General features: G+C 45.4%; 1 protein-coding gene across 1 annotated transcript in view; it reads left to right on the top strand.

Moving 5' to 3' along the window:
- LOC126106265 (uncharacterized) overlaps positions 1-27,164 on the top strand; it is a 1,253,536-nt gene that overhangs the window by 1,111,502 nt on the left and 114,870 nt on the right. Inside the window, exon 5 of the mRNA XM_049912489.1 lies at positions 16,422-16,477. Coding sequence (XP_049768446.1) covers positions 16,422-16,477 — 56 coding nt within the window. The remainder of the gene's footprint in view (positions 1-16,421; positions 16,478-27,164) is intronic.

Here is a 27,164-nt window from a genome sequence, read left to right as displayed (position 1 = left end):
TACGCGGGAAATCGGACAGGTTTGCGGAACCTTGTTGCGATGATGACAGGCGTCTCGCCCATCGATTCAGATGTCCGTAGACATTCTGCAAGCACTTGTGAGTATCCGTGGTGCTACGGTTTTCTGGTAAAAGAAATTCAGTGACAGTTCTCTGTTTGGAACGCGCCTCGTGAAACAATGGGGGCTGCAGCGGGAATAATCTCCTATTCGTGTATCAAGAACTCGGCACATTTTATTAGTAAATTAAACGGCATTGTGATACAGCGGGAGCATATGTTAGTTAGTTTTAATGTGGTGTCGCTATTCACTATGTTTTCACTCACTGAATTGTTGCAACGGGTGAATCGGATTTTTGTTGCCGATGTTGCAGAACTGTTTAAATATTGCCTCACAATCATGTATTTCAAATAGAACGATGAGTTCTGTTAGGACAAGGAGTTCTGTGAACGGACGGATAATGTCGCAATGGGGAGACCCGTAAGCTCGGTTATAGCGAACTTCTTTACGGAAAATTCGAGGCATTGGAAACTGCGAACAAGAAAGAGAATATTTAAGCCTGCTACGTGGATGATACGTTTTTTTGTGGCGGCATGGCAGGGAGGAACTGGATCGTTTTCACGAACACCTGAACGAGATCATACCGAAGATTCAGTTTACCAAGCAGGAGGAGGAGGAAGCAGGCGGAAGATTAAGTTTCTTTGATGTGGTAGTATTCACGAAAGAAGATCGTAGCTTGGGCCACACGGCGTACCACACGGCTACACCGGGATTCGAACCATCACCCACAATAAAAGCGAGGAATCATAAAAACGGTGGCGGATAGAGCAAGGAAAAATCTGCGAACCGGAGCTGCTTGATGCGGATTTAAAGCATCTCACCGATGCACTGCTCAAGAATGATTTTTCGTTCGCTGAGGTGAAAAGAGCGTTAAGACCACCGCGTGATCCTCAAGCACCGGTGGAGTCGAAAGTTTTGCTGCCATTCATTAAGGACTTGACTGACCGCATAGGAAAAATCTTGAAAAAACGGAACATGGCGATAATTTACAAAATGGCACGGAAGATACAAGATTACCTATAAGTCGGCCAAGGATGCTCGCCAACCGCCGGAAAAGCAGGACTTTACAGGATTCCGTGTATTTGTGGGGCGGTGTACGTGGGTACTACAAAAAGAACTGTCAAACACGACTCGAAGAGAACAAGGGCAATTACAGAAGAGGGAAGATTGACAAATCAGCTTTACAGCCAGGAGACCACCACTTTCATTTTGATAGGACTCAAGCAGTGGTAATCACAAGTGGATATCACGAAACGCTATACAGAGAGGCCATAGAGTTTGTGAAACACTCCAGGAATTTCAGTAGGAAGGAGCAGGGGCTGAAACTGAATGAAATTTGGATTCCGCAACTGAAGAAGACGTGTACCAGTCTTCCACCATGGAGTGGTAGTAACAGCGGGTAATGGCCAATTGCGCTCGCTTATTCAAAACACGTGTCGTCACGCTACTGCGCGGAAGCGGAATTTTGCCGTAGTCAGTAGCGAGCCAGGGTGCGAATCGGACATTCGACGAAGCTACGAGTCCTCCTGAAAATGTCCTCCGCAGATGTGGACGAAACGTCATGTTTTAAAGTGAAATTCCTTCGACCACAGCATAATATCCCGGAATATTTTATTAATTGTAATAATCTCCGATGTCCCACAGCAAAATCCGCATTTTTCAACCGAAATTGCTCGAGAAAAAGTGTGTTGCTTTAGTTATTGAATGCCTCTCGGTCCTTCCATCCCGGGTCACGTGCCCGCAATGCCAGCAGCCGCCATTCTACCTCGCGATGGACGGTCGTCATTGTCGACACAGCAGTGTACAGTCAGTTCCACAAGAAAGTGTACGCCATAATTTTAAATGAAATATCCGCGCGACATCTCTGGTAGAGGTCTCGCTTTTGCACAGTGTACAGATAAACAATGTGAGAGTTGAATGTTCTGTTTCTTGGTTGCAGTTTAAAATGAGTGCAAAATATCTGAAGCGTCACAAGGCAGTGCAAAAATGTGCAATATTTATCAAAAATGCCTCCTGAGGTCCGTTAAGAAGCTTTTTGGTTCGGACGAGGCAAACTGCTTGCTTCCAGAGGATAATGATCCGAAATATCGCAGTCATCCCTGTACAGCGGGCCGGCCGGGTTGGCCGAGCGGTTCTAGGCGCTACAGTCTGGAACCGCGCGACCGCAACGGTCGCAGGTTCGAATCCTGCCTCGGGCGTGGGTGTTTGTGATGTCCTTAGGTTAGTTAGGTTTAAGTAGTTGTGGGGGACTGATGACCTCAGAAGTTAAGGCCCATAGTGCTCAGAGCCATTTGAACCAACCTGTACAGCGTGGAAACAAGACAACGCAGCTCCACAATATGTTGGTCTGCAATGTCTCCGGATGCAAATCCGATCTAAAATTTTTGGTCGTATATTAGATTATATATTAAGATGAAGCTTAAAGGAAAGCCAATATATACTTTGAAGGAGCGATATGCGTATATCAAAGAACTGAGAATAGAGAATTAGTCTTCAGTATATACATACTATCACTTCCACAATAAAGTGTAGGCTCACAAGCTGCGACATTGTCGCGAATAAATCAGTGACCCGTATATACAATAAGTTTTCTTTAATTTACGTCTGTGGTCACAAACTTTTTGTTAACAGATCACCGGTTTCGGTCTATAATGACCATCATCAGATCTGTTTTATAAAAACAAAGTCCTAATGTACTGTAGCCATTGTAGTCAAATATTTGACGATGCCACTATGGCAACAGTACATTAGGACTTTGTTTTTATAAAACTGATCTGATGATAGTCATTATAGACCGAAACCGGTAATCCGTTAACAAAACGTTTGTGACCATAGACGTAGCTGGCCGAAGTGGCCGAGCGCTCCATGTTATTACTAATTGCACAATTACCTAATAGTTACTCCAATCGCCGCCATTATGGATTATAGCTTGGCACCTTTTTGGCATGCTTTTCACGAGATTTTCTGCATATTGTCTCGGTAACGATCTCCATATCGTCCTGATTTTATATGACAATAAAACCGTTCTGTGCTCTGTTTCCAGTTCAAAACAAATAAGAAAAATTCTTCTTGAAAATAGAGGAGTGACTTCTTTGGCAACGTGATGGTCTTGAGAAACGACATAAATAACTCCTTGGGCGAGACTATCCTCTGAAAAGTTCTCTTGAAAACAAAAACGACTATCTTCTAAGATGTGCCCATCTCACGGGCAATAAAAGCAGCTCCAGCTTCAGAATCCACCGCCGGAGTAGCGAGTCGCGATGCGCGGTGGCCGCGGGTGGTAAGGCCGTTGTCGGGTCCGGGCTGTGCGTGGTGTTGGAGAACTTCTGTTTCTGCTGGCGGAAACCGAAAACCACCTGCTGCTCGCCGGGCGAGTTACACGCTCGTGGCTTTGATGACTACTAGGTAGCTATAGCTATGTGGGCTCGAATTAGCTGAGGAAAATGGCGCGGTGGATGCACCAAAAGTGCCGTATATGTGGCGGCCTCAACTGCTTTTGTGCACGCCCTCCGAACTAGGCTACTTCCTGCAGGCCACCCGAAGTCCGGCCGATTTCGTCCGGTGCGCCTGCTGGGGGCGTAGCGATGACCCGCATAGCGGTGCGACGTTGCGGGTTCGTAGCGTTGTAGGTGACCCACAAACCCACCAACGTGTCTGGCACGACCGTAGAAAACTCATAAAAAAAAAAGGTTCAAATGGCTCTGAGCACTATGGGACTTAACTTCTGAGGTCATCAGTCCCCTGGATCTTAAACCTAACTAACCTAAGGACATCACACACATCCATGCCCGCGGCAGGATTCGAACCTGCGACCGTAGCGGTCGCGCGGTTCCAGACTAACGCCTAGAACCGCTCGGCTACTCCGGCCGGCTAAACTCATTTTAAAGAGACAACAAACATTTAAATGTGCGTAGCACTGCTAAGCCAGAAAGTAAAGTAATGCAATCACAACGTGGCCGGCTATCAACAGAAAAATAACTGCCAACAGCTTGGCATTTCGACGCACGGAACTTAAAACGGCTCACCCGCGAGAAATGACGCCGCCTGTAACTGCAGCATGAGCGGTGGAGATATTGCGTGATGCCACAGGACAGGACAGGGCCACGTCCAGGCTTAACCTCTCACGGACAGCAGCGGCTACCACTGAGGACGCTGACAACCCCAGTTCCGCCACGGCGTATTGGCCCACCTTCACCACTGATGACAGCTTCCACGCTCGTAGCCATACGTTCAGTGAGGTGCTGGAAGATTTCTTGGGGAATGGCAGCCCATTCTTCGCGGAGTGCTGCACTGAGGAGAGGTATCGTCGGTCGGTGAAGCCTGGCACGAAGTCGCCGTTCCAAAACATCCCAAGGGTGTTCTGTAGGATTCAGGTCAGGACTCTGTGCAGGCCAGTCCATTAGAGGGATGCTGTCTTGTAACCATTCCACCACAGGCCATGCCTTACGTAAAGGTGCTCGATCGTGTTTTAAGATGTAATCGCCATCCCCGAATTGCACTTCAGTAATGGAAAGCAAGAAGGTGCTTCAAAGTAGGAATGTGCTGTGATAGTGCCACTGAAAACAACAAAGGGTGCAATCCACCTCTGTGAAAATCACGACCACACCATAATACCACCGCCTCCGAATTTTACTGTTGGCACTACATCCGCTGGTAGATGACGTTCACCGGGCATTCGCCATACCCACACCTTGCCACCGGATCGCCACATTGTTTACCGTTATTCGTCACTCCACACAACGTTTTTCCATTGTTCAGTTGTCCAATGTTTACGCTCCTCGCACCAAGCGAGGTGTCGTTTGGCATTTACCGGCGTGATGTGTGGGTTATGAGCAGCCGCTCAACCATGAAATCCAAGCTTTCTCACCTCCCACCTAACTCTCATAGTATTTGCTATGGATCCTGATGCAGTTTGGAATTCCTGTGTGATGGTCTGGATTGTTATCTGCTTATTACACATTACGACCCTCTTCAACTGTCGGCGGCCTCTTTCAGTCAACAGACGAGGTCGGCCTGTGCGGTTTTGTGCTGTACGTGCCCCTTCACGTTTCCACTTCACTGTCACATCGTAAACAGTGGATCTAGGGATGATTAGAAGAGTGGAAATCTCGCATACGGACGCATGACACAAGCGACACCCAATCACCCGACCACGCTCGACGTCCGTCAGTTCCGCAGAGCGCCCCATTCTGCTCTCTCACGATGTCTAATGGCTACTGAGGTCGCTTATATGGACTACCTGGCAGTAGGTGGCAGCACAATGCACATAATATGAAACACGTATGTTTTTGGGTTTGTCCGGATACTTTTGATCACATAGTGTAATTAAGACGAAGTCGTTTTTCGTGGCTGCGGAATGTTCTCACGAAATTTCAATCTCCAATTTTCTCCTCCGCATGCGAAAATATTTTGCTGACGCAGACCTACGTAGAGATAACGATCATCATAATAAAAGAAGGGAAATAAGTGTTCGCTGTACAAGATTGAAATAATAGAGGATTATTATGAAGGTGGTTCGATGAACCCTCTGCCAGGCGCTTAAATGTGATTTGCAGAGTAGCTATGTAGATGTAGACGTAGATGTAACTGAAGGCGCGACGGGTTAGTCCTTCTTGCTTCTTTCGTCTCCAACTATTTATATAATACTGCTTGTTTTATTTTATTTCCTGTAATTTTAATATTCACGTCTTCAAATTCCTCGGAACACACGAGTATTTCCGTCCTCTTTTTAGCTGATTGCTGTTTTGCACTTTTCTAAGTAGAGGCGAAATGCATGCAGCTTGAAATAGACATTGCTGTCAAGTGGGTCGGTAAACCCAATACATTTAATGTATGTATTCATATCCAGGCAGTTTCCTCCGCTGAACAGGACGCCAAAGAGACACCTCAGTGACCCTGTCCATTCAGATTTTTGTTGTTTTAAATCCTATCGGCAGCTGTGTTAAATCGGTGTTTTTCATATATGTAAGCTGGAAATAGCTTTTAATATAAATTTATTAAAGTCAACAAATTTTAAATTATTAAAATTTCAAGATTTTTAATTAAACGTTTGGTTTAATATCCTTCGTAATAAATATCATTAATTGTGCATTCATATTTATTCAAATAAGTGGAGTAAAAGGATGGGACAGTAAAAATATTCTGCTCTCCAGTCACGTGAAACGTAATATTTTAGTTGGAAGATTTCTATTGAAAACATAATCTGTAATTGACGAAAGCTATTGCTCGTCTTCGGATGAGTCTTCCTGGGATGCATCTAAGGTAACATACACGCATCGTTCTGTTTTATGGTGAGTTATCGGACAGATGGGTCTAGAAAAGCAGTTTCGTAACATTCATAATTAATAAAATGAAATGTAAGGTTAGACTATTATCATATTGCTGATAGAAGCTTCTAAATGTCATATACAGCTGCTGTTTATCTCTTGCCCAACACGCTGCGTGGAAAAAGTTTCACTTAATTTGTAACACACGGAATAATGAGTGCTTTCGACAGGGGACGTCGAGTTCATTCCATATTTCTGGATTTCTAGAAGACTTTTGACGCTGATTCTCAGAAGGGGCTGTGGAGTATCGTTTCAGGTGAGCGACTGGATTTGAGTCTTTCTGTCAGAAACATAACAGTTGATAGTAATACGCAGCTACGTCTCGGATTTCTTGAGAAAGCGTTATAAGTTGTAAGTGGTTCTAATGGCTCTGAGCACTATGGGACTTAACTTCCGAGGTCGTCACACCCCAAGAACTTAGAACTACTTAAACCTAACTAATCTAAGGACATCACACACATCCATGCCCGAGGCAGGATTCGAACCTGCGACCGTAGCGGTCGCGCGGATCCAGACTGTAGCGCCTAGAACCGCTCGGCCACTCCCGCCGGCTCGTTATAAGTGCTCTGCGGTTCTTGATCTACACAGTCTGATGGAAAATAACCGGACACCGCTGTGTAATGAGAAATTGGCCATTAGACGTCACGATAGGCGGACCCTCCAGTATAAGAGCAGGAGGGGAGAATTGTGTTGCCAGTAGAGAAGGAGTATCAGCAAATGGGTTTGTTAGGAGAGCTCAGTCACTTCGAATATGGAGTGGTCACTAGATGTCATCTGAGTTACAGATTCTTCACGGTCATTTCACCCATTCTAGAACTGTCAAAGTCGACGGTTGGTGATGTGATTGTGAGGTGGAAACGGGAAGGGAGAACGACAGAGAAACCAAGACGTACCATACTTCATATTGTGACGGACAAGAAGCAGCGAGCATGGCGGATGGTGGTTGTAAAAGATTACTTGAGATCGGCAGAAAGAATAACTTGTGAGATCCAAATTGCTACGGGCAGTCCAGCTAGCGCTAAGGCTGTGCGCATGGATTTAATAAGTATGGGGCACAATGGTCGAGGACTTCCTCGTAAGCCACGTACACTGAAGAGCCAAAGAAACTGGTACACCTGCTTAATATCGTGTGGGATCCCCGCGAGCGCGCAGAAGTGCCGCAACACGACTGGCATAGACTCGGATAATGTCTGTCGTAGTACTGGAGGGAACTGAAACCTTGAATCATGCATGGTTGTCCATAAGTACGTAAGAGCACAAGGGAGTGGAGATCTCTTCTAAACAACACGTTGCAAGGCATCCCAGAGATGCTCATTAATGTTCATGTCTGGGGAGTTTGGTGGCCAGCGGAAGTGTTTAAACTCAGAAAAGTGTTCCTGGAGCCACTCTGTAGCAATTGCCACTGTATAGCAATTCTGGACGTTTTGGGTGTCGCATTGTCCTGCTGAAATTGCCCAAGTCCGTTGGAATGCACAGTGGACATGAATGTATGCAGGTGATCAGACAGGATGCTGTCACATGTCAGATTCGTATCTGGGCGTATCAGGGATCCTATATGACACCAACTGCACACGCCCCACAGCATTACAGAGCCTCCACCATCCACCAGCTTGAACAGTCCCCCTGCTGACATGCAGAGTTCACGGATTCATGACGCTGTCTCCATACCCGTATACGTCCATCCGCCGGATACAATTTGAAACGAGACTCGTCCGACCAGGCAACATGTTTCCAGCCGTCAGCAGTCCTATGTCGGAGTTGACGGGTACACGTGTGGGCCTTCGGCTCCGAAAACCCATATCCAAGACGTTTCGTTGAATGGTTCGCACGCTGACACATGTTGATAGCCCAGCATTGAAATCTGCAGCAATTTGCGGAAGGGTTGCACTTCACGTTGAACGATTCTCTTCAGTCGTGATTGGTCACGTTCTTGCAGAATCTTTTTCCAGCCGCAGCGACGTCGGAGACTAGATGTTTTACCGGATTCCTGATATTCACGGTACACTCGTGAAATGTGTGGTGTCACCGTCAGACACCACACTTGCTAGGTGGTAGCCTTTAAATCGGCCGTGGTCCGTTGGTATACGTCGGACCCACGTGTGGCCACTATCAGTGATTGCAGACCGAGCGTCGCCACACGGCAGGTCTAGAGAGACTTCCTAGCACTCGCCCCAGTTGTACAACCGACTTTGCTAGCGATGATTCACTGACAAAATACGCTATTTGCCGAGACGATAATTAGCGTAGCCTTCAGCTACGTCATTTTCTACGACCTAGCAAGGCGCCATTACCAGTTACTATTGATACTGAATCATGTACAGTCAAGAGCGACGTTCACCATGAATGGATTAAAGTTAAGTATTCCACCAGCTACGTCCGTTTTTTTTCTAAATTCTAATTTCCTTGTCCTGTTCCAGACCTCACGCCAGCCTGCGTGAGCTAAAACGCGTGCCTTTCGGCATCCTCTAGTAACACGGTGTTGGCTCTCCTGCCAACCACAACAAAATGGACGTACGGGAAAATTCCCACTTCATCGCTTCCTCGGAGATGCTGTGCCCCATCGCTCGTGCGCCGACTATAACACGACGTAATCTTGAAAACCTGCCAGTGTAGCACCAGTAACCGATGTAACAGCTTCGCCAGACACTTGCCATATAGGCGCTGCCGACCGCAGCGTCGTATTCTGCCTGTAAAATATATCCGTATTTAAATACGCATGTCTATACCATTTTCTTTGGCGCTTTAAGGTATTTGTGTAGTCGTTCCTAAGCAACGCTTGAGGTTATGTAAAGAGCGACGCCACTGGGCAGTGGATGACTGGAAACGAGGTATTTGGAGTGATGAATCATGCTGTACCGTGTGGCAGTTCTGTGGAAAGCTTTAGAGTTTGGTAAATCGAGGGAGAACGTTAGCTGCCACCGTATGCAGTGTCAATACTGAAGGGCGGAGAAGGCAGCGTTACCGTATTTGAGTGATGTGGTTAAGGCGTGGGCCCTTATCTGCGTTTAGGAAAACGCTAAATGTGGAAAGATCTGTAACAGTTCAGAACACTCTATACTGCGAACAGTAGTGAACGATTCGGGGACGATGGTTATTTGTATCAGCAAGGAAATGCATCCTGTCATAAAGCAACTTCTGTGAGGCTATGGATTGTCGACATTAACGTTCCTGAAATGGACTAGCCTGCTTACAGTCCGGACCTGAAACCATTGGAACATCTTTGGGATGATTTTCGCCCAAGGTCTTAGCGTTCAGCGTCACTGCCTTGTCTAGTTTCGGCTCTTGAGCAACAATGTGCTGATATTCATAGACACAATTGAAAATGTATTGTGCAAAGTTCAAGCTGTCATAAAGGCGAAGAGTGCACACCCCATGTAGGGATTTGTCCAAATACTGTGTGTAAACAATTTTGGCGGCAGTTGTGGCAGCCGTCTTGGTTTTTTAGCTAACTTTTTACCGTCTAGTAAAACCATGAAAAGATTAAAACGAATCACAAAATGATGTAGACGAGGTAACTTCAAGGTTTAAAAGCAAACTAAAAGAGACTTAAATTACGTGCTTCTCAAGCCTATCCTGCTATTGGAGGTGGCCCTCTTGAGGACACCCGGTGTGTGAGGTGTGTTCCAAGCACATCTACCTTTCAATAGCATGCTAAACTGAGTTCGTGTCGACGCAGGGGTGAAACGGATTACCAACGACAAAATTTCGCAAGTTTTCTCACGGATGTTGTCTGAGTATTTCTGCACCCGCAAAAGTTCGGCGCGCGAATTGTGAGTTTTTAAAGTCTTATTTCTACCGCGACCAGGCGGTAGTGGGCGGCCCGGTCGTGCTAACAAGTCAGCCACTGGACAGTATTGTTGACATTACTCTGGGCAGACGGGGGTTTGCAACACTGGTCAGCGGTCGACCACGTGAAACAACTAACACAGTGTGACCAGGAGCGAAGTAATATTTCGTAACTCGGGCACATGCGGCCTAGCGAGAAACTAGCACGTTGCAAATGTAACCGGGCCTAGCAACCTGTGCTCGGGGCAGAGCGAACTAGCAAAAGGTGACAGGGCACGTCGTAATCCAGTAGGATTAGGTCAGAATCGTATGTATAAGCGTATAAATACTCGAGCTTAGGGGCAGCATTCAGTCGTGTAGGCGTTCTGTTTGCGTGTGTCCTCGGAATCTTCCGCGGCGGCATGACTGGATAAAATCTGCCGAAGATACACAAGGAAAATGTTCCTCTTAGGCCCATTGTTAGTGCGATCAGCTCGGCCACCTACAGACTGAATTGCGGGGTTATTAGCGCTAAAACTGGATCATCGTGAGCACCGTGTTATAAACTTGCAGACATTTGTTGAAACGCCCAAGAAAATGAAAACAGGTCGAAACGACCTAACGGTTAGTGTGGACGTGGTGCCACTTTTTACGAGGGTACCAGTACAAAACACGCTGAATCCTTTGGCGCGACAGTTTCCACCTAGAATCGTCAAGCTGTTCCGTCGTATTCTAACGACAACGTACTTCGTGTACCGCGGCGAATATTATGAAATAATGGATGCCACAGCAATGGGCTCGCCACTGTCTCCGGCAGTCGCGAATTTCTTCATGGGGCGGTTTGAGGAGCAGGCTCCGAACTGTGCGGTGTTGCGTCCGCCTTGCTTCCGCAGGTACGTCAGTGACACCTTCCTGATATGGCATCACGGTGAAAATGCACTGCAGCAGATCGTGGATCACCTGAACGGTATCCATCCTAGCACCAAATTTTCCATCGAGATGGAGAAGGAGTGCAAGCTACCGTTGTCAGATGTTTTAGTTCGTAAGGCAGGTGGCCGGCTTGATCATTCAGTGTACAGGAAGCCGACGCACACTGACCGATAATCGAGTGCCGGTAGTTTCCACCACTCTGTACACAAGAATGCGGTCCTGAACACGTTAATATACAAAGTTATTTCTGACCACGGCCACCTACAGTCTGAATTACAGCACACGAGGCACGTGTTCAGGGACAATGGCTGCAACAAAAGATAAACTGCAAACGCTTTCAGGTGTCACCGAAGAAGGACGCCTTTGTGAATCGGCAGAAGAAGCCAAGCCGGTGGCTTTCCTTCCATACTGTGGGGCAACGGGCAGGAAGTTAGGACCTGTAGTGCCGCGCGGGATTAGCCGAGCGGTCTAGGGCGCTGCAGTCATGGCAGTCATGGACTATGCGGCTGGTCCCGGCGGAGGTTCGAGTCCTCCCTCGGGCATGGGTGTGTGTGTGTTTGTCCTTAGGATAATGTAGGTTAAGTAGTGTGTAAGCTTAGGGACTGATGACCTTAGCAGTTAAGTCCCATAAGATTGTTTTGTTTTTTTTTCTTTTTTTTAAAAAAAAGGACCTATAGTGCAGAGAGATGGATTGAGACCAGTGTTCTGGCCCGTCCCCAAGATACGAGATACGTTGCACCCTGTTAAAGACGACTCAGCTCTTGGTATGCCCTGTGTGTATGGTGTCCCCTGCGAATGCGGCAGCATATGTACAGGCCAGGCAGTTCGCACGGTTGCAGAGCGTTGTGCATGTTAAGCATAGGGAGCTCGAAAAGTTGGCCGTACTTGCGCATTACCTCGAAAACGGTCACAAAATATAGTTTGAGAACAGAAGAATCTTGGCTCGTGCGTCAACATACTGGGACTCCGTTATAAAAGAGGCGGCTGAGATTAGAATTAACAGCAGCGATTTCAACAGAGACTAGGGCTACACACTGAGTAGAGCGTGAGGGCGGGCTTTGGATGTCAAAAGGAAGCAACGACGGATGATTAATGCGGAGGGAGGCGGGAGCGGCAGTTTCAAATGTGGCGCTGGCTCTCGCGCCGTCTGGAGTCATTTGGTCACGCGGCAGGCCGGAGCTGCTATGAGCTACCCGGTGACAGCGGCCGAAACCGTTGGTATATAAGCAGGAAATAGTGCCAGCCGTGGCAGTTTTACCTTGACGGTTATGGTGGAGCTAGGCATGGAAAGCTTGAGAATTTTATTTGAATTGATGCGGCTTGAAAACAGAAGATTTTATTCAAACGTCCCGCCCCGAAAGACTCCGAGGACAAGCACTCGTATTGTTCACAAGGCCAGATATGTGAAATGAGCTATTAGAAAGAATCAACAGCTCCACATTTTAAAAATGAAAAGAAGGATCCGATTCATTCTGTTATTGGAAGCTGAAATATACTTAAAAATAATAATTTAAAAAAGTGTACATATTACCCTTTGACCATCTGGTGCACAGATACCTGTCCATATAGGATGCAGAAGGCAAGTGCTATTGGTCTACTGTGCTATGCTGCATCACAATTTTTTTTTAATTTTGTAATTATGAGATACACTACTGTTGTATTGGCAGGAGCCAACACCGTGTTACTAGTGGAGGCCGAAATGCACGCGTTTTAGCTCACGCAGGCTGGCGTGAGGAGGGAAGGACTATACTGACGTGAGGTCTGGAACATGACAAGGAATTAGAATTCAGAAAGAGGACGTAATTAGTTTGATACTTAACTTTAATCCATTAATGATGAACGTCGCCCTTGACGGTACATGATTCACAATATTATCTGCTCAGAATAGTAACTGAATATGGCGCCTTGCTAGGTCGTAGCAAATGACGTAGCTGAAGGCTATGCTAAACTGTCGTCTCTGCAAATGAGAGCGTATGTAGACAGTGAACCATCGCTAGAAAAGTCGGCTGTACAATTTGGGCGAGTGCTAGGGAATCTCTCTAGACTAGACCTGCCGTGTGGCGGCGCTCGGTCTGCAATCACTGACAGTGGCGACACGCGAGTCCGGCGTATACTAACGGACCGCGGCCGATTTAAAGGCTACCACCTAGTAAGTGTGGTGTCTGGCGGTGACACCACAACTACCATACACCACTACACTACACAGCACTACTCTTTACCACACTACTGTACTTTGTCTCAGAACCAGGCTAGATTTCCTCATTTGCCAGGAAAGTTAGCGGTTGAAGCGTCGAGGCACAACTCGGGATTCACAGGGTCTGTGCTGCCACGCCACCGAATGTGAAGAGAGTGGGGGACGGCTGTCAGGGTCTCAGGAAGTCCTTCCCGACGCTCATCTTCTCGCTGCTTTCGGAAGGTCGTTGAAGGTGGATGTTTAGCCGTGATGCGTCTCGTTGTCATGGTGTACGGCCTCTTCTTGTTGGTCTCTCGGCCATGTAGGCTTTCAGTTTGTAAGCTGATATTTTGGCTGTCAGCGACTTCAGCTTGTGCTACAGTACCTCAATTCTTATTATGTTATAGACCGTTGTATTACCGAAGACGTTCCTGTCCTGGTCTGTAACATCTAATGGCACACTCCCAGGCGATGTGGTCCGGGGCTGTCCATTGCTCCACATTCACAAATGTCTATGGGGCGTTGTTCTATGAACAGTTATGATTGCTTCATTGTTTTGTGCACGAAGGGTAGCAGTGGCATTGGTTGGTGTTATGTATGTGCGATCCCCAGAAAAAAAAAAAGTTTAGTGGCACGAGATCGGGAGAGCACGGGGCGCTGCGATGGCACCATCGCTACCCACCCACCTCTCAGGAAATGTGTCATTCAGCGCATCCTGCACGTCCCGCAGGACCGTTATCACCAATTTCGATTCTGCATACCAGATGATGATGATTTGTTTCTTATTGATTGAATGGGAGGGTGGGGGGGGGGGGTCGCTCAACTGTGCGGTCGTCAGCGACCGTATTAAGTCCCAATTTTTACACAGTCCAGTTTCTTTTTACATAGTCCAATCTAGCCACTTTCACGAATGATGATGATGACAACACGAACACCCAGTCCCTGGGCAGAGAAAATCCCCAACCCGGCCGGGAATCGAACCCGGGACCCCGTGATCCAGAGGTAGCAACGCTAACCACTAGACCACGAGCTACGGATTTGCATACAAGACGACAGTTGCGCCTTCTCGTGGTGTTGTCGCCGTTTCGACGCACTGCTTGTCAAATCTGCAACAAAGGGTAAACATTGAGAGCTGCTAAACATTTTATAGCAAATCAAAATTTTCTGTCTCTCATAGTTTCCAAGTTATGATTTTTTGAAGTGATGAAGGGCTTTATGGACACACTGCATTTTGTCCACACTATACTAAGATGTCGTCGGTGTTTTTCCATTGTAACGCGGACACGAAAAATGATGGCACTAAAATGTTGGACAGCACACACGTACTCATTGGTGACAGTACAGGTCCTACAGCGATGAGAACTGGTGTGAATTCCAGAAAGGGTTCATGGTTCGGACAGAAAGCAGTTACCGCCTTCATTTGAATCTTAAATTGTCTGCTGTCATAACACCGAGAGGCTATTAAGTGGTGAAAGCTGATTGATGTGGATGTAATTAACTCTCGATCGATGATGACGCATTCAGCGGTAATTAGATGGCGATGTCCGTGGCATGTATTGCGGCCATTGAACCGGGATGGACGCGGTGTAATGGATTTCTACGAAAAATTAATGGCTTGTGCAGCGATTTTTGATGTGCGTACCGTAATATCGTGAATAACAGGAGAACATATTAGGCCCATACATAAAAAAAAGTAAAAGACAACACTACTATCGCAAAACTCGTCGGGAGTGAGCCACGGTTTTTTACAAAGCAGTCATTCTTTTGTCTGTACTGCAGTAACATTTTACGTGATGCAACAACTCGGGTTGAGCGAGCCCCTCAAGAAACTGGGCCAGCATTCTGCTATAGAAATTTCACCTGCGATCCAGACAGAGAACTGTTTCGGATACACACGAATACCCACGTGCCGAAATAGAACAACAGTGTCTGATTTCGGACTTACGCTTTGGTGGGGCGACTGACGAAGAAACGAGAATCAAATGAAACCTAATATAAGCACATTCCGTAATGATACAATATGTGGTGAACTGTGGTGATATTTTGTGTAAAACAGAACGTCGCAAGAATAAATAGTCAATCTGTATGTTTCAGAAGCGGGAGCGGTGTAATCAGCCGTTCCAGAAAGGAACTGGTTCAATGTAATCTAGACGTGACGAAATTTTACGAACTGACGAGGAAAGGAGGGAAATCGGCAACTTGGAACCAAACAAAGGCGCAGAAGAGATGTAGGTAGTGTGTAGAAAGAAAAAAATTCTACCGTCTCCTTCTACATCCCTTCCATTCTTTAACCTCCTTTGCTTCTTCGCCTAGCTTCATTCCTTTACCGTTGCGTTGTATTTATAATGTAAACTTGTCGTAAAAAAAAGAAGAAATTCTGTTCTTGAGTAACATATACTCTTCTAGAAGTTAAAATTTCGTTTCGTATCAACGAATGAATTCTGGCTTCACTATCGTTGTGGAATTTTGTACTCCGGAAAGCGCAATATGCTATTTGTAAATTACATAGTTTCGTTTGAAAAGAAAAGATTATCTTCTCAAGGGAATTAGAAAATATTGTGTTCACTGTCTAAGTATTGCAGGTTGGATGTCGCGCCGTGTAATGTTTCTCGTGTGTATCAGTTATTCGGCTTCTCTACCTGTTACGTATGTGCGTTATCTGCGACTATCAGGTGTGTAAGGCATATTTAGTATGAGTCTTATGAGCGTATTCTCAATGGTCTTGTCGTCGTTTGGGTCTTCTGGGGACTTCCAAATTCGTACAGGATACAAGCAAGGGAGTCATTGGTATTCGCTTGTCTGTTTTCTGTTCGTATTCTGCTGTGTGTCCACTCATTCATCTGGTAGTGGTGTTTTTTGCCAATAGAAATCTGAGTTTGGTCGAAGCAGTTCTCGAGTGGTTATGTCGTCGCTGGACTACAGAAGTGGGCTACTGAACTACAGAAGTGGACCGTAACCACACATTCCCAGTTATCTCGCAAACGGCTCCACAGAATGACCCATGTTGACCGGATTGTTTTTGCTTCTGTCATCGTACAGTTTTCGCTAGTAATTATGCTACACCTTGAGTAGGTCAACCTGTAAGACATGTGCCAGCTGCTTGCATTACTATGTCGCATAGCTGCCTGACGACGCCTCCGATACTGAGTCTGTTGTTTGTTTTGTTGCAGAAGGTGTCCAGCCTTCGAGAAATGGAATGAAGGAGCCGGGACCCTTCGCTGATACGGTGAGTACAGCTGCCCGCATGTCACCCGTAATACTGTCCACGGCAGTTCAGTCCTCAGGTCTGCCAAGGCATGTCACACAAGTCGTCTCATCATTAATGAAGGAGGACGGGAGGCGGATGTTATTAAGAACTAAAGCTGAGTTATCGTAAAAGTAATACCGATTTTACAGAATGCAGAGACGATCCGAATGGACGTTATTTGACTCTGGTAGTACGAGTGCACAAAATCCTATCGAACTGTGACTCTAGCAAACTGAGGGGGAGAAATTTTAAATATAGTCCTCTCGATAAAAGTATAAATGCATTTGCAGTAACAGATAAGCTTTTCACGATCCGCATCTTAAATTACATGCACTGGTCTCGTGTTATACAGGAACAATTTCGATGTCTGCCTAACCGCTTCATGCATACTTCAAGGCCAATATTTTTTTCTTCTACCATCTTGCGTAATGAGTTTGCTGGGCTCTGCTGCATCGAGTTACAGACATCCAAGAATTTCTCTTCTTGTACGTACTTGGCTACGTTGGTAGAAGACGAGTATTTTTGGGCAGGGGAAAAGAGAGAGAGAGGGAGGGAGAGAGATGGAATTAATTTGACATTTTATACATAAGGTTCCATTAATAATTTTGTGTATAAGTAAATACAAATCATACAAATAATTGAGATTTGAGTTTGAATGTGGGAAACTAATGTATCAATATCAGATTCGATCGAAGTGGCTGTAAATCTCAGGTTGCTCATCTCAGATTTTGGTTCGATTTTTATCCTTTGTGTGCTTTATCTTTGAAAACAGGTGTTCACAAACGTACGTACTTTCAACAATAATACATGACCAAACTATTCTTTCAATTGGATGTCAGACTGTAACTCTCTGCGTTCCATCTGAAAATATTCTGGTAACTTATATGTATGGTTTGTAAAAGATACCACATAAATTAAAAAATTTAATTATCGTTTCGAAAATCCTGAAAACGACTGTCGAAAAGTATGACTGCGTATTTCATCCTGTTTCCAGGATTATGTTTGGGCAAAGTGCTGCATTGAAAAAAAAAATTGTTAGCATTTATTTCTGCTTGCCTCAATTTTATTGAAACATTGTATTGATACGTAGGATTCTACCTCGAAGAGACCTTTTTAAAGCCGGCCGCTGTGGCCGAGCGGTTCTAGGCGCTTCAGTCCGGAACCACGCGGCTGCTACGGTCGCAGGTTCGAATCCTGCCTCGGGCATGGATATGTGTGGTATCCTTAGGTTAGTTAGGTTTAAGTAATTCTAAGTCTAGGGGACTGATGACCTCAGATGTTAAGTCCCATGGTGCTCAGAGCCATTTGAACCATTTTGAACTATCGTTGGTTCAGTCCGATGTGAGGTCTGTGAGCCGTCGAATGAGGAAACTGAACTGAATTAAAGATCATTTCTTTGTATCGGTCATTTCCGCACGAAAGTAAAAAAAATTCGTGAAAGTGTGTTATGGAGACGTACATGTTTAAACTTGGTTTTTATTTGTAGCAATGAATATGATACCAAATTAAACCGGTTATAACAAAATTAAGGATGCGTTAGATAGCAAAAATTGAGAGTAATTGCTACCCACATTGAGGTTTTTAACTTCTACTAACTTATAGTGATTGGGACTACGTTTTTGGATGTTCACAGAAGATGGCTTTCAAGCCCGTAACGTGACAGAAGTGGTATTCTGGAATTGACAGCAGCGTACGACACTGTCAACCACCAGTTACTACTAAACAAGGTCTATAACCTAACCAAGGATTTCAGCTTCATTAGGCTCGTCGCCAATCTTCTGCAGAATCGAAGATTCTTCGCCAAGGACAACGCAGCCTGTTGAGCCTACAGAAAAATTGGCTTCTCCAGTGAAGTGTGTTGGCTCCAGTTCTGTTCAATATATACACTAACGACCACCCTGTAGCCCCAACGCCGGCCGCTGTGACCGAGTGGTGATATTGTCGTGTACCAGTGTCCCACAGGTAAATTGAAGCCTCCTAATGATTTACAGAATTCTTATAATACAGATTGCACTTGCAGGTTATGCTGTCTTCGTGTTTCACTGTTAACGCTCCGCTCAGTACTGTCCCATCGAGTCGGCCGGTGTGGCCGAGCGGTTCTAGGCGCTTCAGTCTGGAACCGTGCTGCTGCTACGGTCGCAGGTTCGAATCCTGCCTCGGGCATGGATGTGTGTGATGTCCTTAGGTTAGTTAGGTTTAAGTAGGTCTAAGTCTAGGGGACTGATGACCTCAGATGCTAAGTCCCATAGTGCTTAGAGCCATTTGAACCATTTTTTTCGGAGCCCCTAACTGGAGGAGTTTCTTGTGTGATGATGACGTCGCTTTGGCAACCCAAAGCAAAAAGTTTGATTCAACAGAAATCACCCAAAGAGTGCTCTTGAAGATCTGTCGAAATTTTACTGAATAAAACAGCTTAAACTAAATCGTGTGCTTTCCATCTGAGAAATAGGGAAACCACCCACAAGTTAGAGAGGGAATGCTCAGGGATTAAATTGGAACACTGTGAGACTCCAAAATACCTATGAATAACACTCGACAGATCTCTAACGTTCAAAAAACACTGCATGAAGTTCAAATCAAAAGTCTCCACCAGGAACAGCCTACTGAGAAAGCTGGCAGGATCACAGTGGGGCAGCCAAGCTGAAACCATACGAACTTCTGCAATGGCATTGTGCTGCCACGCTGCAGAGTATGTTTGTCCTGTGTGGTGTAAGTCAACAAATGCCAGACAGGTGGATATTGCCCTAAACGGTACATGCAGAAGTAGACAGGCAGCTTGAAGTCAGCTTTAGTCGAGTGGCTCTACCACTTTGCAGGAATTGCAGCACCTCCTGTCCGAAGAGAAATAGTAGCATAATGGGAAAGAACGAAACTGGAGCAGGAAAAAATTGCATCCCATGCATGGGGAAGAACCCTACCCACAACTACTAAGGTCAAGAAATGTTTCCTCAGAACATTGGAGAAACTAACAACAACTGATGAAGAAGCCAAGGTGCCACTATGGAGGGCTGAGATATCCTCCTGGTTGGAAATGATTTTCAGAATCTTTACCCTCTGGTCATGATGAGAACAGGCTACACAAAATATGCTTCAGTGTGGACCGTGTCCAGACACCCGCACAGAAGATGACCTTCACCAAGCACCGGAAAGTGCTCTGGTCAAAGATTATATAAACTATGTTGATCTGTCAATAATTGTATACACTGTTTTTTATATATGTTTCTGACACGAGAATAATAATAATCAGATGTATGGTGAGAAAGCTTCTTCATCCCAACTGCTCAGAAATATCACAGAATTTCCTTGTAGTTCCATAAATTAAATTCATTATACGTCTCTAAATCCTTACTTTCGCAGTTGCAACTGAAGTAGCTGTTAGATAATAGACCACCACATGTGTGTGTGTGTGTGTGTGTGAATTCCTAAGGGACCAAACTGCTGAGGCCATTGGTCCCTACACTTACACACTGCTTGAACTAACTTATGCTAAAAACAACACACACATCCATGCCCAAGGGAGGGCTCGAACCTCCGGCGGGTGGGGCCGCGCAGTCCGTGACATGGCGCCTCAAACCGCCCGGCGACTACGCGCGTCAGACCACCGCGTATGACGGGCTAGCCGTTTATAATAATGACACTATGAAATTCAAGTATAGCGCGGGAGGCAGTGTTATGAACGGGATGAAACAATGAGAGAATAATCACATCGTGCTACAGGAGTTTGGTAGACGCTCACTTCTTGGGCCGCATTCTTACTTGCTTTGGGCTGCGAGTTGGTCACCCCTTGTTTAGGTAGCCTTCCGGTTTGTTCAGTGTCTAACACTGAGACTGTCTCTCGAAATCTCTCAGTAAATTGACGAACAATATTATGACGAGGTACAGCTGTTTCCGAGAAGTTTTCAGCAGTGCCTAAATCTGTGTAGTTATCGGTTTTTCAAAATACACGTTCACCAAGAAAAATCCGTTCCTCGCTTGACAGCACCATAATTGTAAAACAGGTTAAACTTCTAAACACTACACGTCACATTCAATAGCCTTCATTACCTGCCCCAACCAGTAAAATGTTACACAAGAGAAGAAATAGTTTTGCCAACTTGCGTTATGCCAACTTAGTTTCGAATTTGTAACGTTATCCACATCCGTAGCCTAGAGCATAACGACTTCCCGAACACACTGTGTAGCAGTTACCATTATTTAATTTTTTACAGAAGGAACGGCAATAAGGAACAGGGATGCTATTGGTGCAGAATCTTTGTTCCATAAGCCTGTGATTCTTCGCCATGATTTTCGTCTTCCGACAATCTATATATTGAAGAACAATATGATCTTGGGTGTAGTAGAAAGCTGCTTGTTGTCTCCAGTCAAAACCGTGATCACTTTAAAAAGACCAATAAGAATTTGCGTAATTTCGACATTTTATTCGTAGCGCGCTCTGGGAGTTAATGCGTTCGTTGTTGCTACCGAGCTTTTGGTTCGCGGTGAGCTTTCGCTGAAAATGAAACGCTGAATCTCGAGGTGCCTTGAGCCGAGTGCAGGGAGGGTGTTATTACAAACTGGTGCTGCTCGCGGGATCGGAAATGGCTAGAAAGCTGCTTATATTTGAACGGTCTCCGACGAGATGGAATTTCTAATGTGCGCCGAAGCGGGCTGCTGTTTTAGTGTGTCCATGGGTAGGGCTACTCTCTTTGATTTCTTCTTTTAGGGTTAGGGCTGAACATTTTCCTTGCTGTGGAGATTTTTACTCGTTTATGAGACGTCATATAAGTACGTAGTAAGTTGTCAAAGCGCGTTCGTTCATTCACCCTTGTATGTGAGCCTTCAGTGATGAGGGGCTAGTAAAGACAATCCGGAGAAAAATGTAATTTGAAAATGCGAGGAAAACTTAAAAATTCAAATGTCAGAAACAGTGTAAGGAGCAAATCATTTGTTAGGAAAGTACTTTTCCGTTTTCTTTGCGTTTTAACTTTTCTTTTCTTTGTTCAAGAAAGAGGTAAAACCTTTTATAAATCAGAATTTAAATGATATAAAACATGAAATTTTTACATTGATCAAAGCTTTAGTGGGACCAGGAGAAGTCTTTAATTAGGAAAGGGAATATCGTATTTACAAGCGTTTCTGTAAACATTATTATTACTGGTATTTTTGTAACAAAGACGTTATAGATTTTAAAAAATTGTTAAAGCACTCGTAAGCTAAAAACAGGAAATCCGTGTTCCAATCCAAATTATAATGTATTAATCTAATAGCAATGACGTCTACACAGCCGGCCGGGGTGGCCGAGCGGTTCTAGGCGCTACAGTCTGGAACCGCGTGACCGCTACGGTCGCAGGTTCGAATCCTGCCTCGAGCATGGATGTGTGTGATGTCTTTATGTTAGTTAGGTTTAAGTAGTTCTCAGTTCTAGGGGACTGATGACCTTAGAAGTTAAATCCTATAGTGCTCAGAGCCATTTGAACCATTTTTGAACGTCTACAAGGAAAACACATTCGTTTGTATATAAGTAAATTATGTTACTGCTAATAATATAAATGTTCATTTTTTACGTAAAATCACGAGGCGATGGTTAGTCGCCTATCTTGAATATCTCTGTACATCGATTTGTTGTCGCTCTCACATAGTCCAGTGTTTGTAAATATTACGAAGGTCTACCATTAGCTTTTGGCTTCTTACGTTTCGTTGTGTGGTTTGTTATGTCGCCACTACATTCAGTTGCTACTGTCGTGTTATCCATAATGGATGCGAACCGGATATCAGTACTGTTAACTGTTCTTGGCGTAGAATTGACAAGATGAAGTATTTGGTGATAAATAAACCCACAATAATTTGTATGCTTTATAGTGTATATTTGCGTGTGGGTTACATAAAATGCTGCTTCGTTGTCTCCTACAAATTAAGACGATTGCACAACCCATACCTTTCGCCGGCCGCTGTAGCCGAGCGGTTCTAGGCGCTTCAGTCTGGAACCGCGCGACCTCTACGGTCGCAGGTTCGAATCCTGCCTCGGGCATGGATGTGTGTGATGTCTGTAAGTTAGTTAGGTTTAAGTAGTTATAAGTTCTAGGGGACTGATGACCTGAGATGTTACGTCCCATAGTGCTCAGAGCCATTTGAACCATTTGAACCTATACCTTTCAAAAGAAAGCAAGAGACCATCTTCGAGATAAAAATAACAAAACATGATCGTAAAACTTCACTTTTTCTTTTATATTAACCATTCTCTGGTAGCTTCTGTGATTATACTGTCGCTGTTATGTTTCTCCAATAAATAGCCTACGTACTTCCTTTTACAAATTTTTAGAATGATCTCCTTTTTCTTTACAAAAATTTGTATGACCTATCAGTAACATCACACAGTTTATCACAAATTTCCAATTATCACAACAGCTTCACTAAAATGCCATTAGTAATCATGAGCTGCAAGTAGGGAACTTAACATACAAAATGGAAATTAGGACTCTAAGAAGAGTCACGGCGCGATAGCTGACGAATGTAATTCTTTCGAATGGTCTCTATAAGTGCTGACGGCTTTTTCGGCGCAGCCAACTTAATCAACCATACTTAGCTGACGAGAGTGTATTCAGCATGTCTGTTATCCATAAAAAAAAGCAGACATGACACACGGAGCTACATACCACATATATGTTGTTTGTAATTCACTCTGAAACAGCTTAGATTTCTTCATGTGTTCAGTGGAGACAGTCTTTGCTCCCGGTTTTGAAAGCTGAGATTGGTAGCGACTGGAAAGACAATATCGTAAACCTTCTATCGAAACAGCTATTCGCGTCGGTAACTCTTGCGATACGCAATGCGATAACGATACGTCGCAGAAGCTACGCACTTTGCTGGGGTGCGTAGAAGAGTAATAGAACCTACTTAAGGGGAGGTTTACTATATTTTGGTTCAAAAAATCGTTTTTTTAATTGCATTTTTGGATCCATAAAAGTGTTTAGAATCCACCCCTGAAACGGGTTTTCCGAATACGGAATGGAAATGTTTGTTTTCCGCGGTTGAACAAATTATGCACTTGCCTGAAATCGGCCTTTTTCACGCACCATTTTTTTTCTTTTGGAGGACGAGTTATTGTACCGGAGGACGAGTTATTGTACCGGTGCTTGGGAGGAAACACACAAAATTCAAAAGAAAGTTTGAACGCGTGTGTTGTGAAGTTAGCCCTCAAGCATTTGCATTCTGGTGCGAAGACTGCGGAGATTGCGACTTTCCTGGTAATGAGCAGCTTCAGCGAAGGGCATTCAGAAATTCTGAAGACAATGACAACGATGGACGTCACCCTGGGACCGCATTCGACGCAGTTCGCCAAGCATTCGGACGACCACCGGATTCAAGCGGCCGAAAACCATTTGTCACCGACCGTACGAGCGGCGCAGCGCAGGATGGCCCATGCCGAGCTGAACACCCTCTATCAGGAAGAGGAAGGACTAGTTTATGGACCAAAAATAGCAGATTGAACGTACGTTGCATAATATTGCATTTATATGCAGTCAAAACTTCAAAGGCGTTTTTCTCGAAATGACTTGTTTTTTTTATCGCGCGGTATGGTAACTTCAAATCTGCTGAACCGATTGGCATGATTCTTTGTTTCCGACGAAGCTAACTAAATTGTCTAGGAGTTGTACCACTTTTATTCCGATCAATCAACTACAAATATTTTTACTTGGCCGACGAAGTGGAAAAATCGATGAAAAAAACGCTACTTTTTCAAATGGCCTGCATTTTGTTTCTTATGGTCCAAATACCTTAAGCGAGGTACAACTCCTAAAGAATCTTATAAACTTCGCTAACGTCAACTCAATTTTGATTTGAGACGAGCCGGCTGACCTGTGATACACCGCGCGTGGGGGTCTGCATCGAAATTTTGTTTCGTTCCGACGGCACTTCCGCCTTTGCTCTTCAACATTTCCGGTCGAAAACATTCCAGTTTGTAGACGAAATATCAATAAACATTTAGGCGAAATTTGACACTGATATCGATAACACATCCCTAGAAAAAAATTCTCAAGGAACATGCTTTTTTCGGGCCAAAGATAGTAAACCTCCCCTTAACCGGGTCACACTGGGATGACGCTAGTATGACAGGGAGTATGTCTATCATATCCCCTGTTTCTACAGCGGTTGCTCGTAGCGCCACAGAAATGTACCGTATCATGAAATTTTCGAGTCATCACAAGTGACACGAAAAACATAGTTTTACGTAAATGAAGTAAAGCTGTATCCCCTTTTGCACGTAGTTTCTCAGTAAAGTTTTATTTTGCGTAAAAAATTAGAAACCACGGTTTTTAAATTCGCATGTGTTCTCCTCTGTGCAGGTATTCTCATTGAGTTCTAAGGGAACTATTCGTTAAAAAAAAAAAAAAACAGATTTTTTCAATTTTTGTAATCCCACATCACAGGCTGATAATGATTTGGTTTTCTTTTCGCTATTGTCCATGTGTATTGCGGTACTTCATAAATAACTAAAATACAGGACAAATTTTGAAAAGTTTGCAGTGAAGAATGTAGTCACCGGCCAGCTAACGTTCAGGTCATACATTGCTGCATACGAAATGTATCTAACATATCGAAATCATATTTAATGACGGAAGAAGGTTATGTATTATTTATTTATTCCTTTGTTGTCCGTTAGCTATAATTTGAACACAGGCTGTACTGATTCTGTACAGATGACAAAAAAAAAAAAAATTCGTCCGCCGCTCGTGGTCTCGCGGTAGCGTTCTCGCTTCCCGAGCACAGGGTCCCGGGTTCGGTTCCCGGCGGGGACAGGGATTTTCACCTGCCTCGAGATGACTGGGTGTTTGTGTTGTCCTCATCATTTCATCATCATCCAGGAAAGTGGCGAAATTGGACTGAGCAAAGGTTGGGACATTGTACGGGCGCTGATAACCACGCAGTTGAGCGCCCCACAAACCAACCATCATCATCATCATCATCATGACAAAATTGGTAAGGCTTCCGTGGCCACTTGTTGTCAGCTGTCTGTTGGCTTCTGTCTCGGGTTCTTCGGTCGACGTTCGTCTGATGATATTTTTTTTTTTTTACGTTTCGCCAGTACGAGAGGCAGGCGTGGTCAAAGCCTCATCCTCCTTTGCCGGTCCCAAACTGGAGCCGAGCTCGCGGCCGCATGTTATATGTACCAGCGCGCCAACGTCCAAGGGCTTCTCCGCGGTCATTTCCTGCGCGGTTCTCCTCTTACTACCTTCAACGGTTGTTCGCTGCAGCACAGGAATCCAGGATACTTTTACCTTGAGGCTTTCTTCTTTTTTATTGAAGCTGTTCTCGTGTTTGTGTATTTCTACAGCTCTTCTAAACAAGCGGGTGTGATAGTTCTTCTCTACAGCCAGAACTTCCGTGTCGGCAAATTTTACTATGTAGTCGGCCTCATACGACGCGTGCTCTGCCACAGCCGATTCCTCCACCTGCCCCAGTCTGCAGTGTCGCTTGTTCCGTGATCCTGGTTCTGACTGATTTTTTTTCTTTATTGTAATTTTAAGCATCTCATACAGGCGGGCTGTCAGCAGCATATTACGCCGCTCTTCAGCCTTAAGTGGTACAATTATATGACATGTAGGTGACACAGACAATACAATGAAAACGGCGGGCAAAAAAGGTAGATACAAAAAACAATAAACATGAAGCCGTTCACGTTGGACGAGAAAAACACTAACACTTGTTGACACGGCGCACATAACACGGAGGACTGCGAGGGCACACGTTTACAGTGGAGGCGTGATGGCGAAAGAACACTAAACACAAAACGAAGGCACACACACGAGACACTGATGGCGATGATCTCCGGCGCGCGAAAGTCCACTGAGTGCGTGCGAGTCCGGGGACCTGCCAAGAGAGGAGCAGGGGGGGGGGGGGGGAGAGGGAGAGGGGAGAGCAGAGATGCCATGGGCAGAGGAGATAAGGCGGTAGGGAGGAAGGGGGAGGAGAAGCCCGGGGGAAGAGGGGTGGAGGAAGGGGGATGGGGGGAAAATGAAAGAGAAGGGAGGGAGGGTGCCTAAAGGAAAGGACATAGGAAGTGGGGGAGGATGAAAGTTGATAGGAGGGGTAGATGGAGTGGAGGACGACACCATCAGGGAGGGGGAGCTGGCGGAAGCCACCTTGGGAGAGGGTAAGGAGGGTGGAGAGATGGAGACCGGGTGGGACGTGGGAATACAGGCGCGGCAGCGGGCGGGGGCGGGAAAGGATGGGCGGGACAAGCGGGTGAGGAGGATCGAGTTTACGGGAGGTGTAGAGGATCCGTATCCTTTGAGGAAGAGGTGGGGGAACGGAATGAGATCGTACAGGATCCGCGTGGGGGAGGGGAGACGGATGCGATAGGCGAGGCGGAGAGCATGGCGTTCAAGGATTTGAAGGGATTTATAAAAGGTAGGGGTGGGGCGGAAATCCAGGCCGGATGGGTGTAACAAAGGATAGAGCGGATGAGGGATTTATAGGTGTGGAGGATGGTGGAGGGGTCCAGACCCCACGTACGGCCGAAAAGGAGCTTGAGGAGACGGAGTCGGGAGGGTGCCTTGGCTTGGATTGTCCGGAGATGGGGAGTCCAGGAGAGGCGACGGTCGATGGTGACGCCAAGGTACTTAAGGGTCGGAGTGAGGGCGATAGGACGGCCATAGATGGTGAGATAGAAATCAAGGAGGTGGAA

This window comes from Schistocerca cancellata, chromosome 10 (assembly GCF_023864275.1).
Source record: "Schistocerca cancellata isolate TAMUIC-IGC-003103 chromosome 10, iqSchCanc2.1, whole genome shotgun sequence".
Taxonomy (NCBI): domain Eukaryota; kingdom Metazoa; phylum Arthropoda; class Insecta; order Orthoptera; family Acrididae; genus Schistocerca; species Schistocerca cancellata.
Note: the sequence above shows the minus strand (reverse complement) of the source record. Positions and strands in the feature narration are given on the sequence as shown.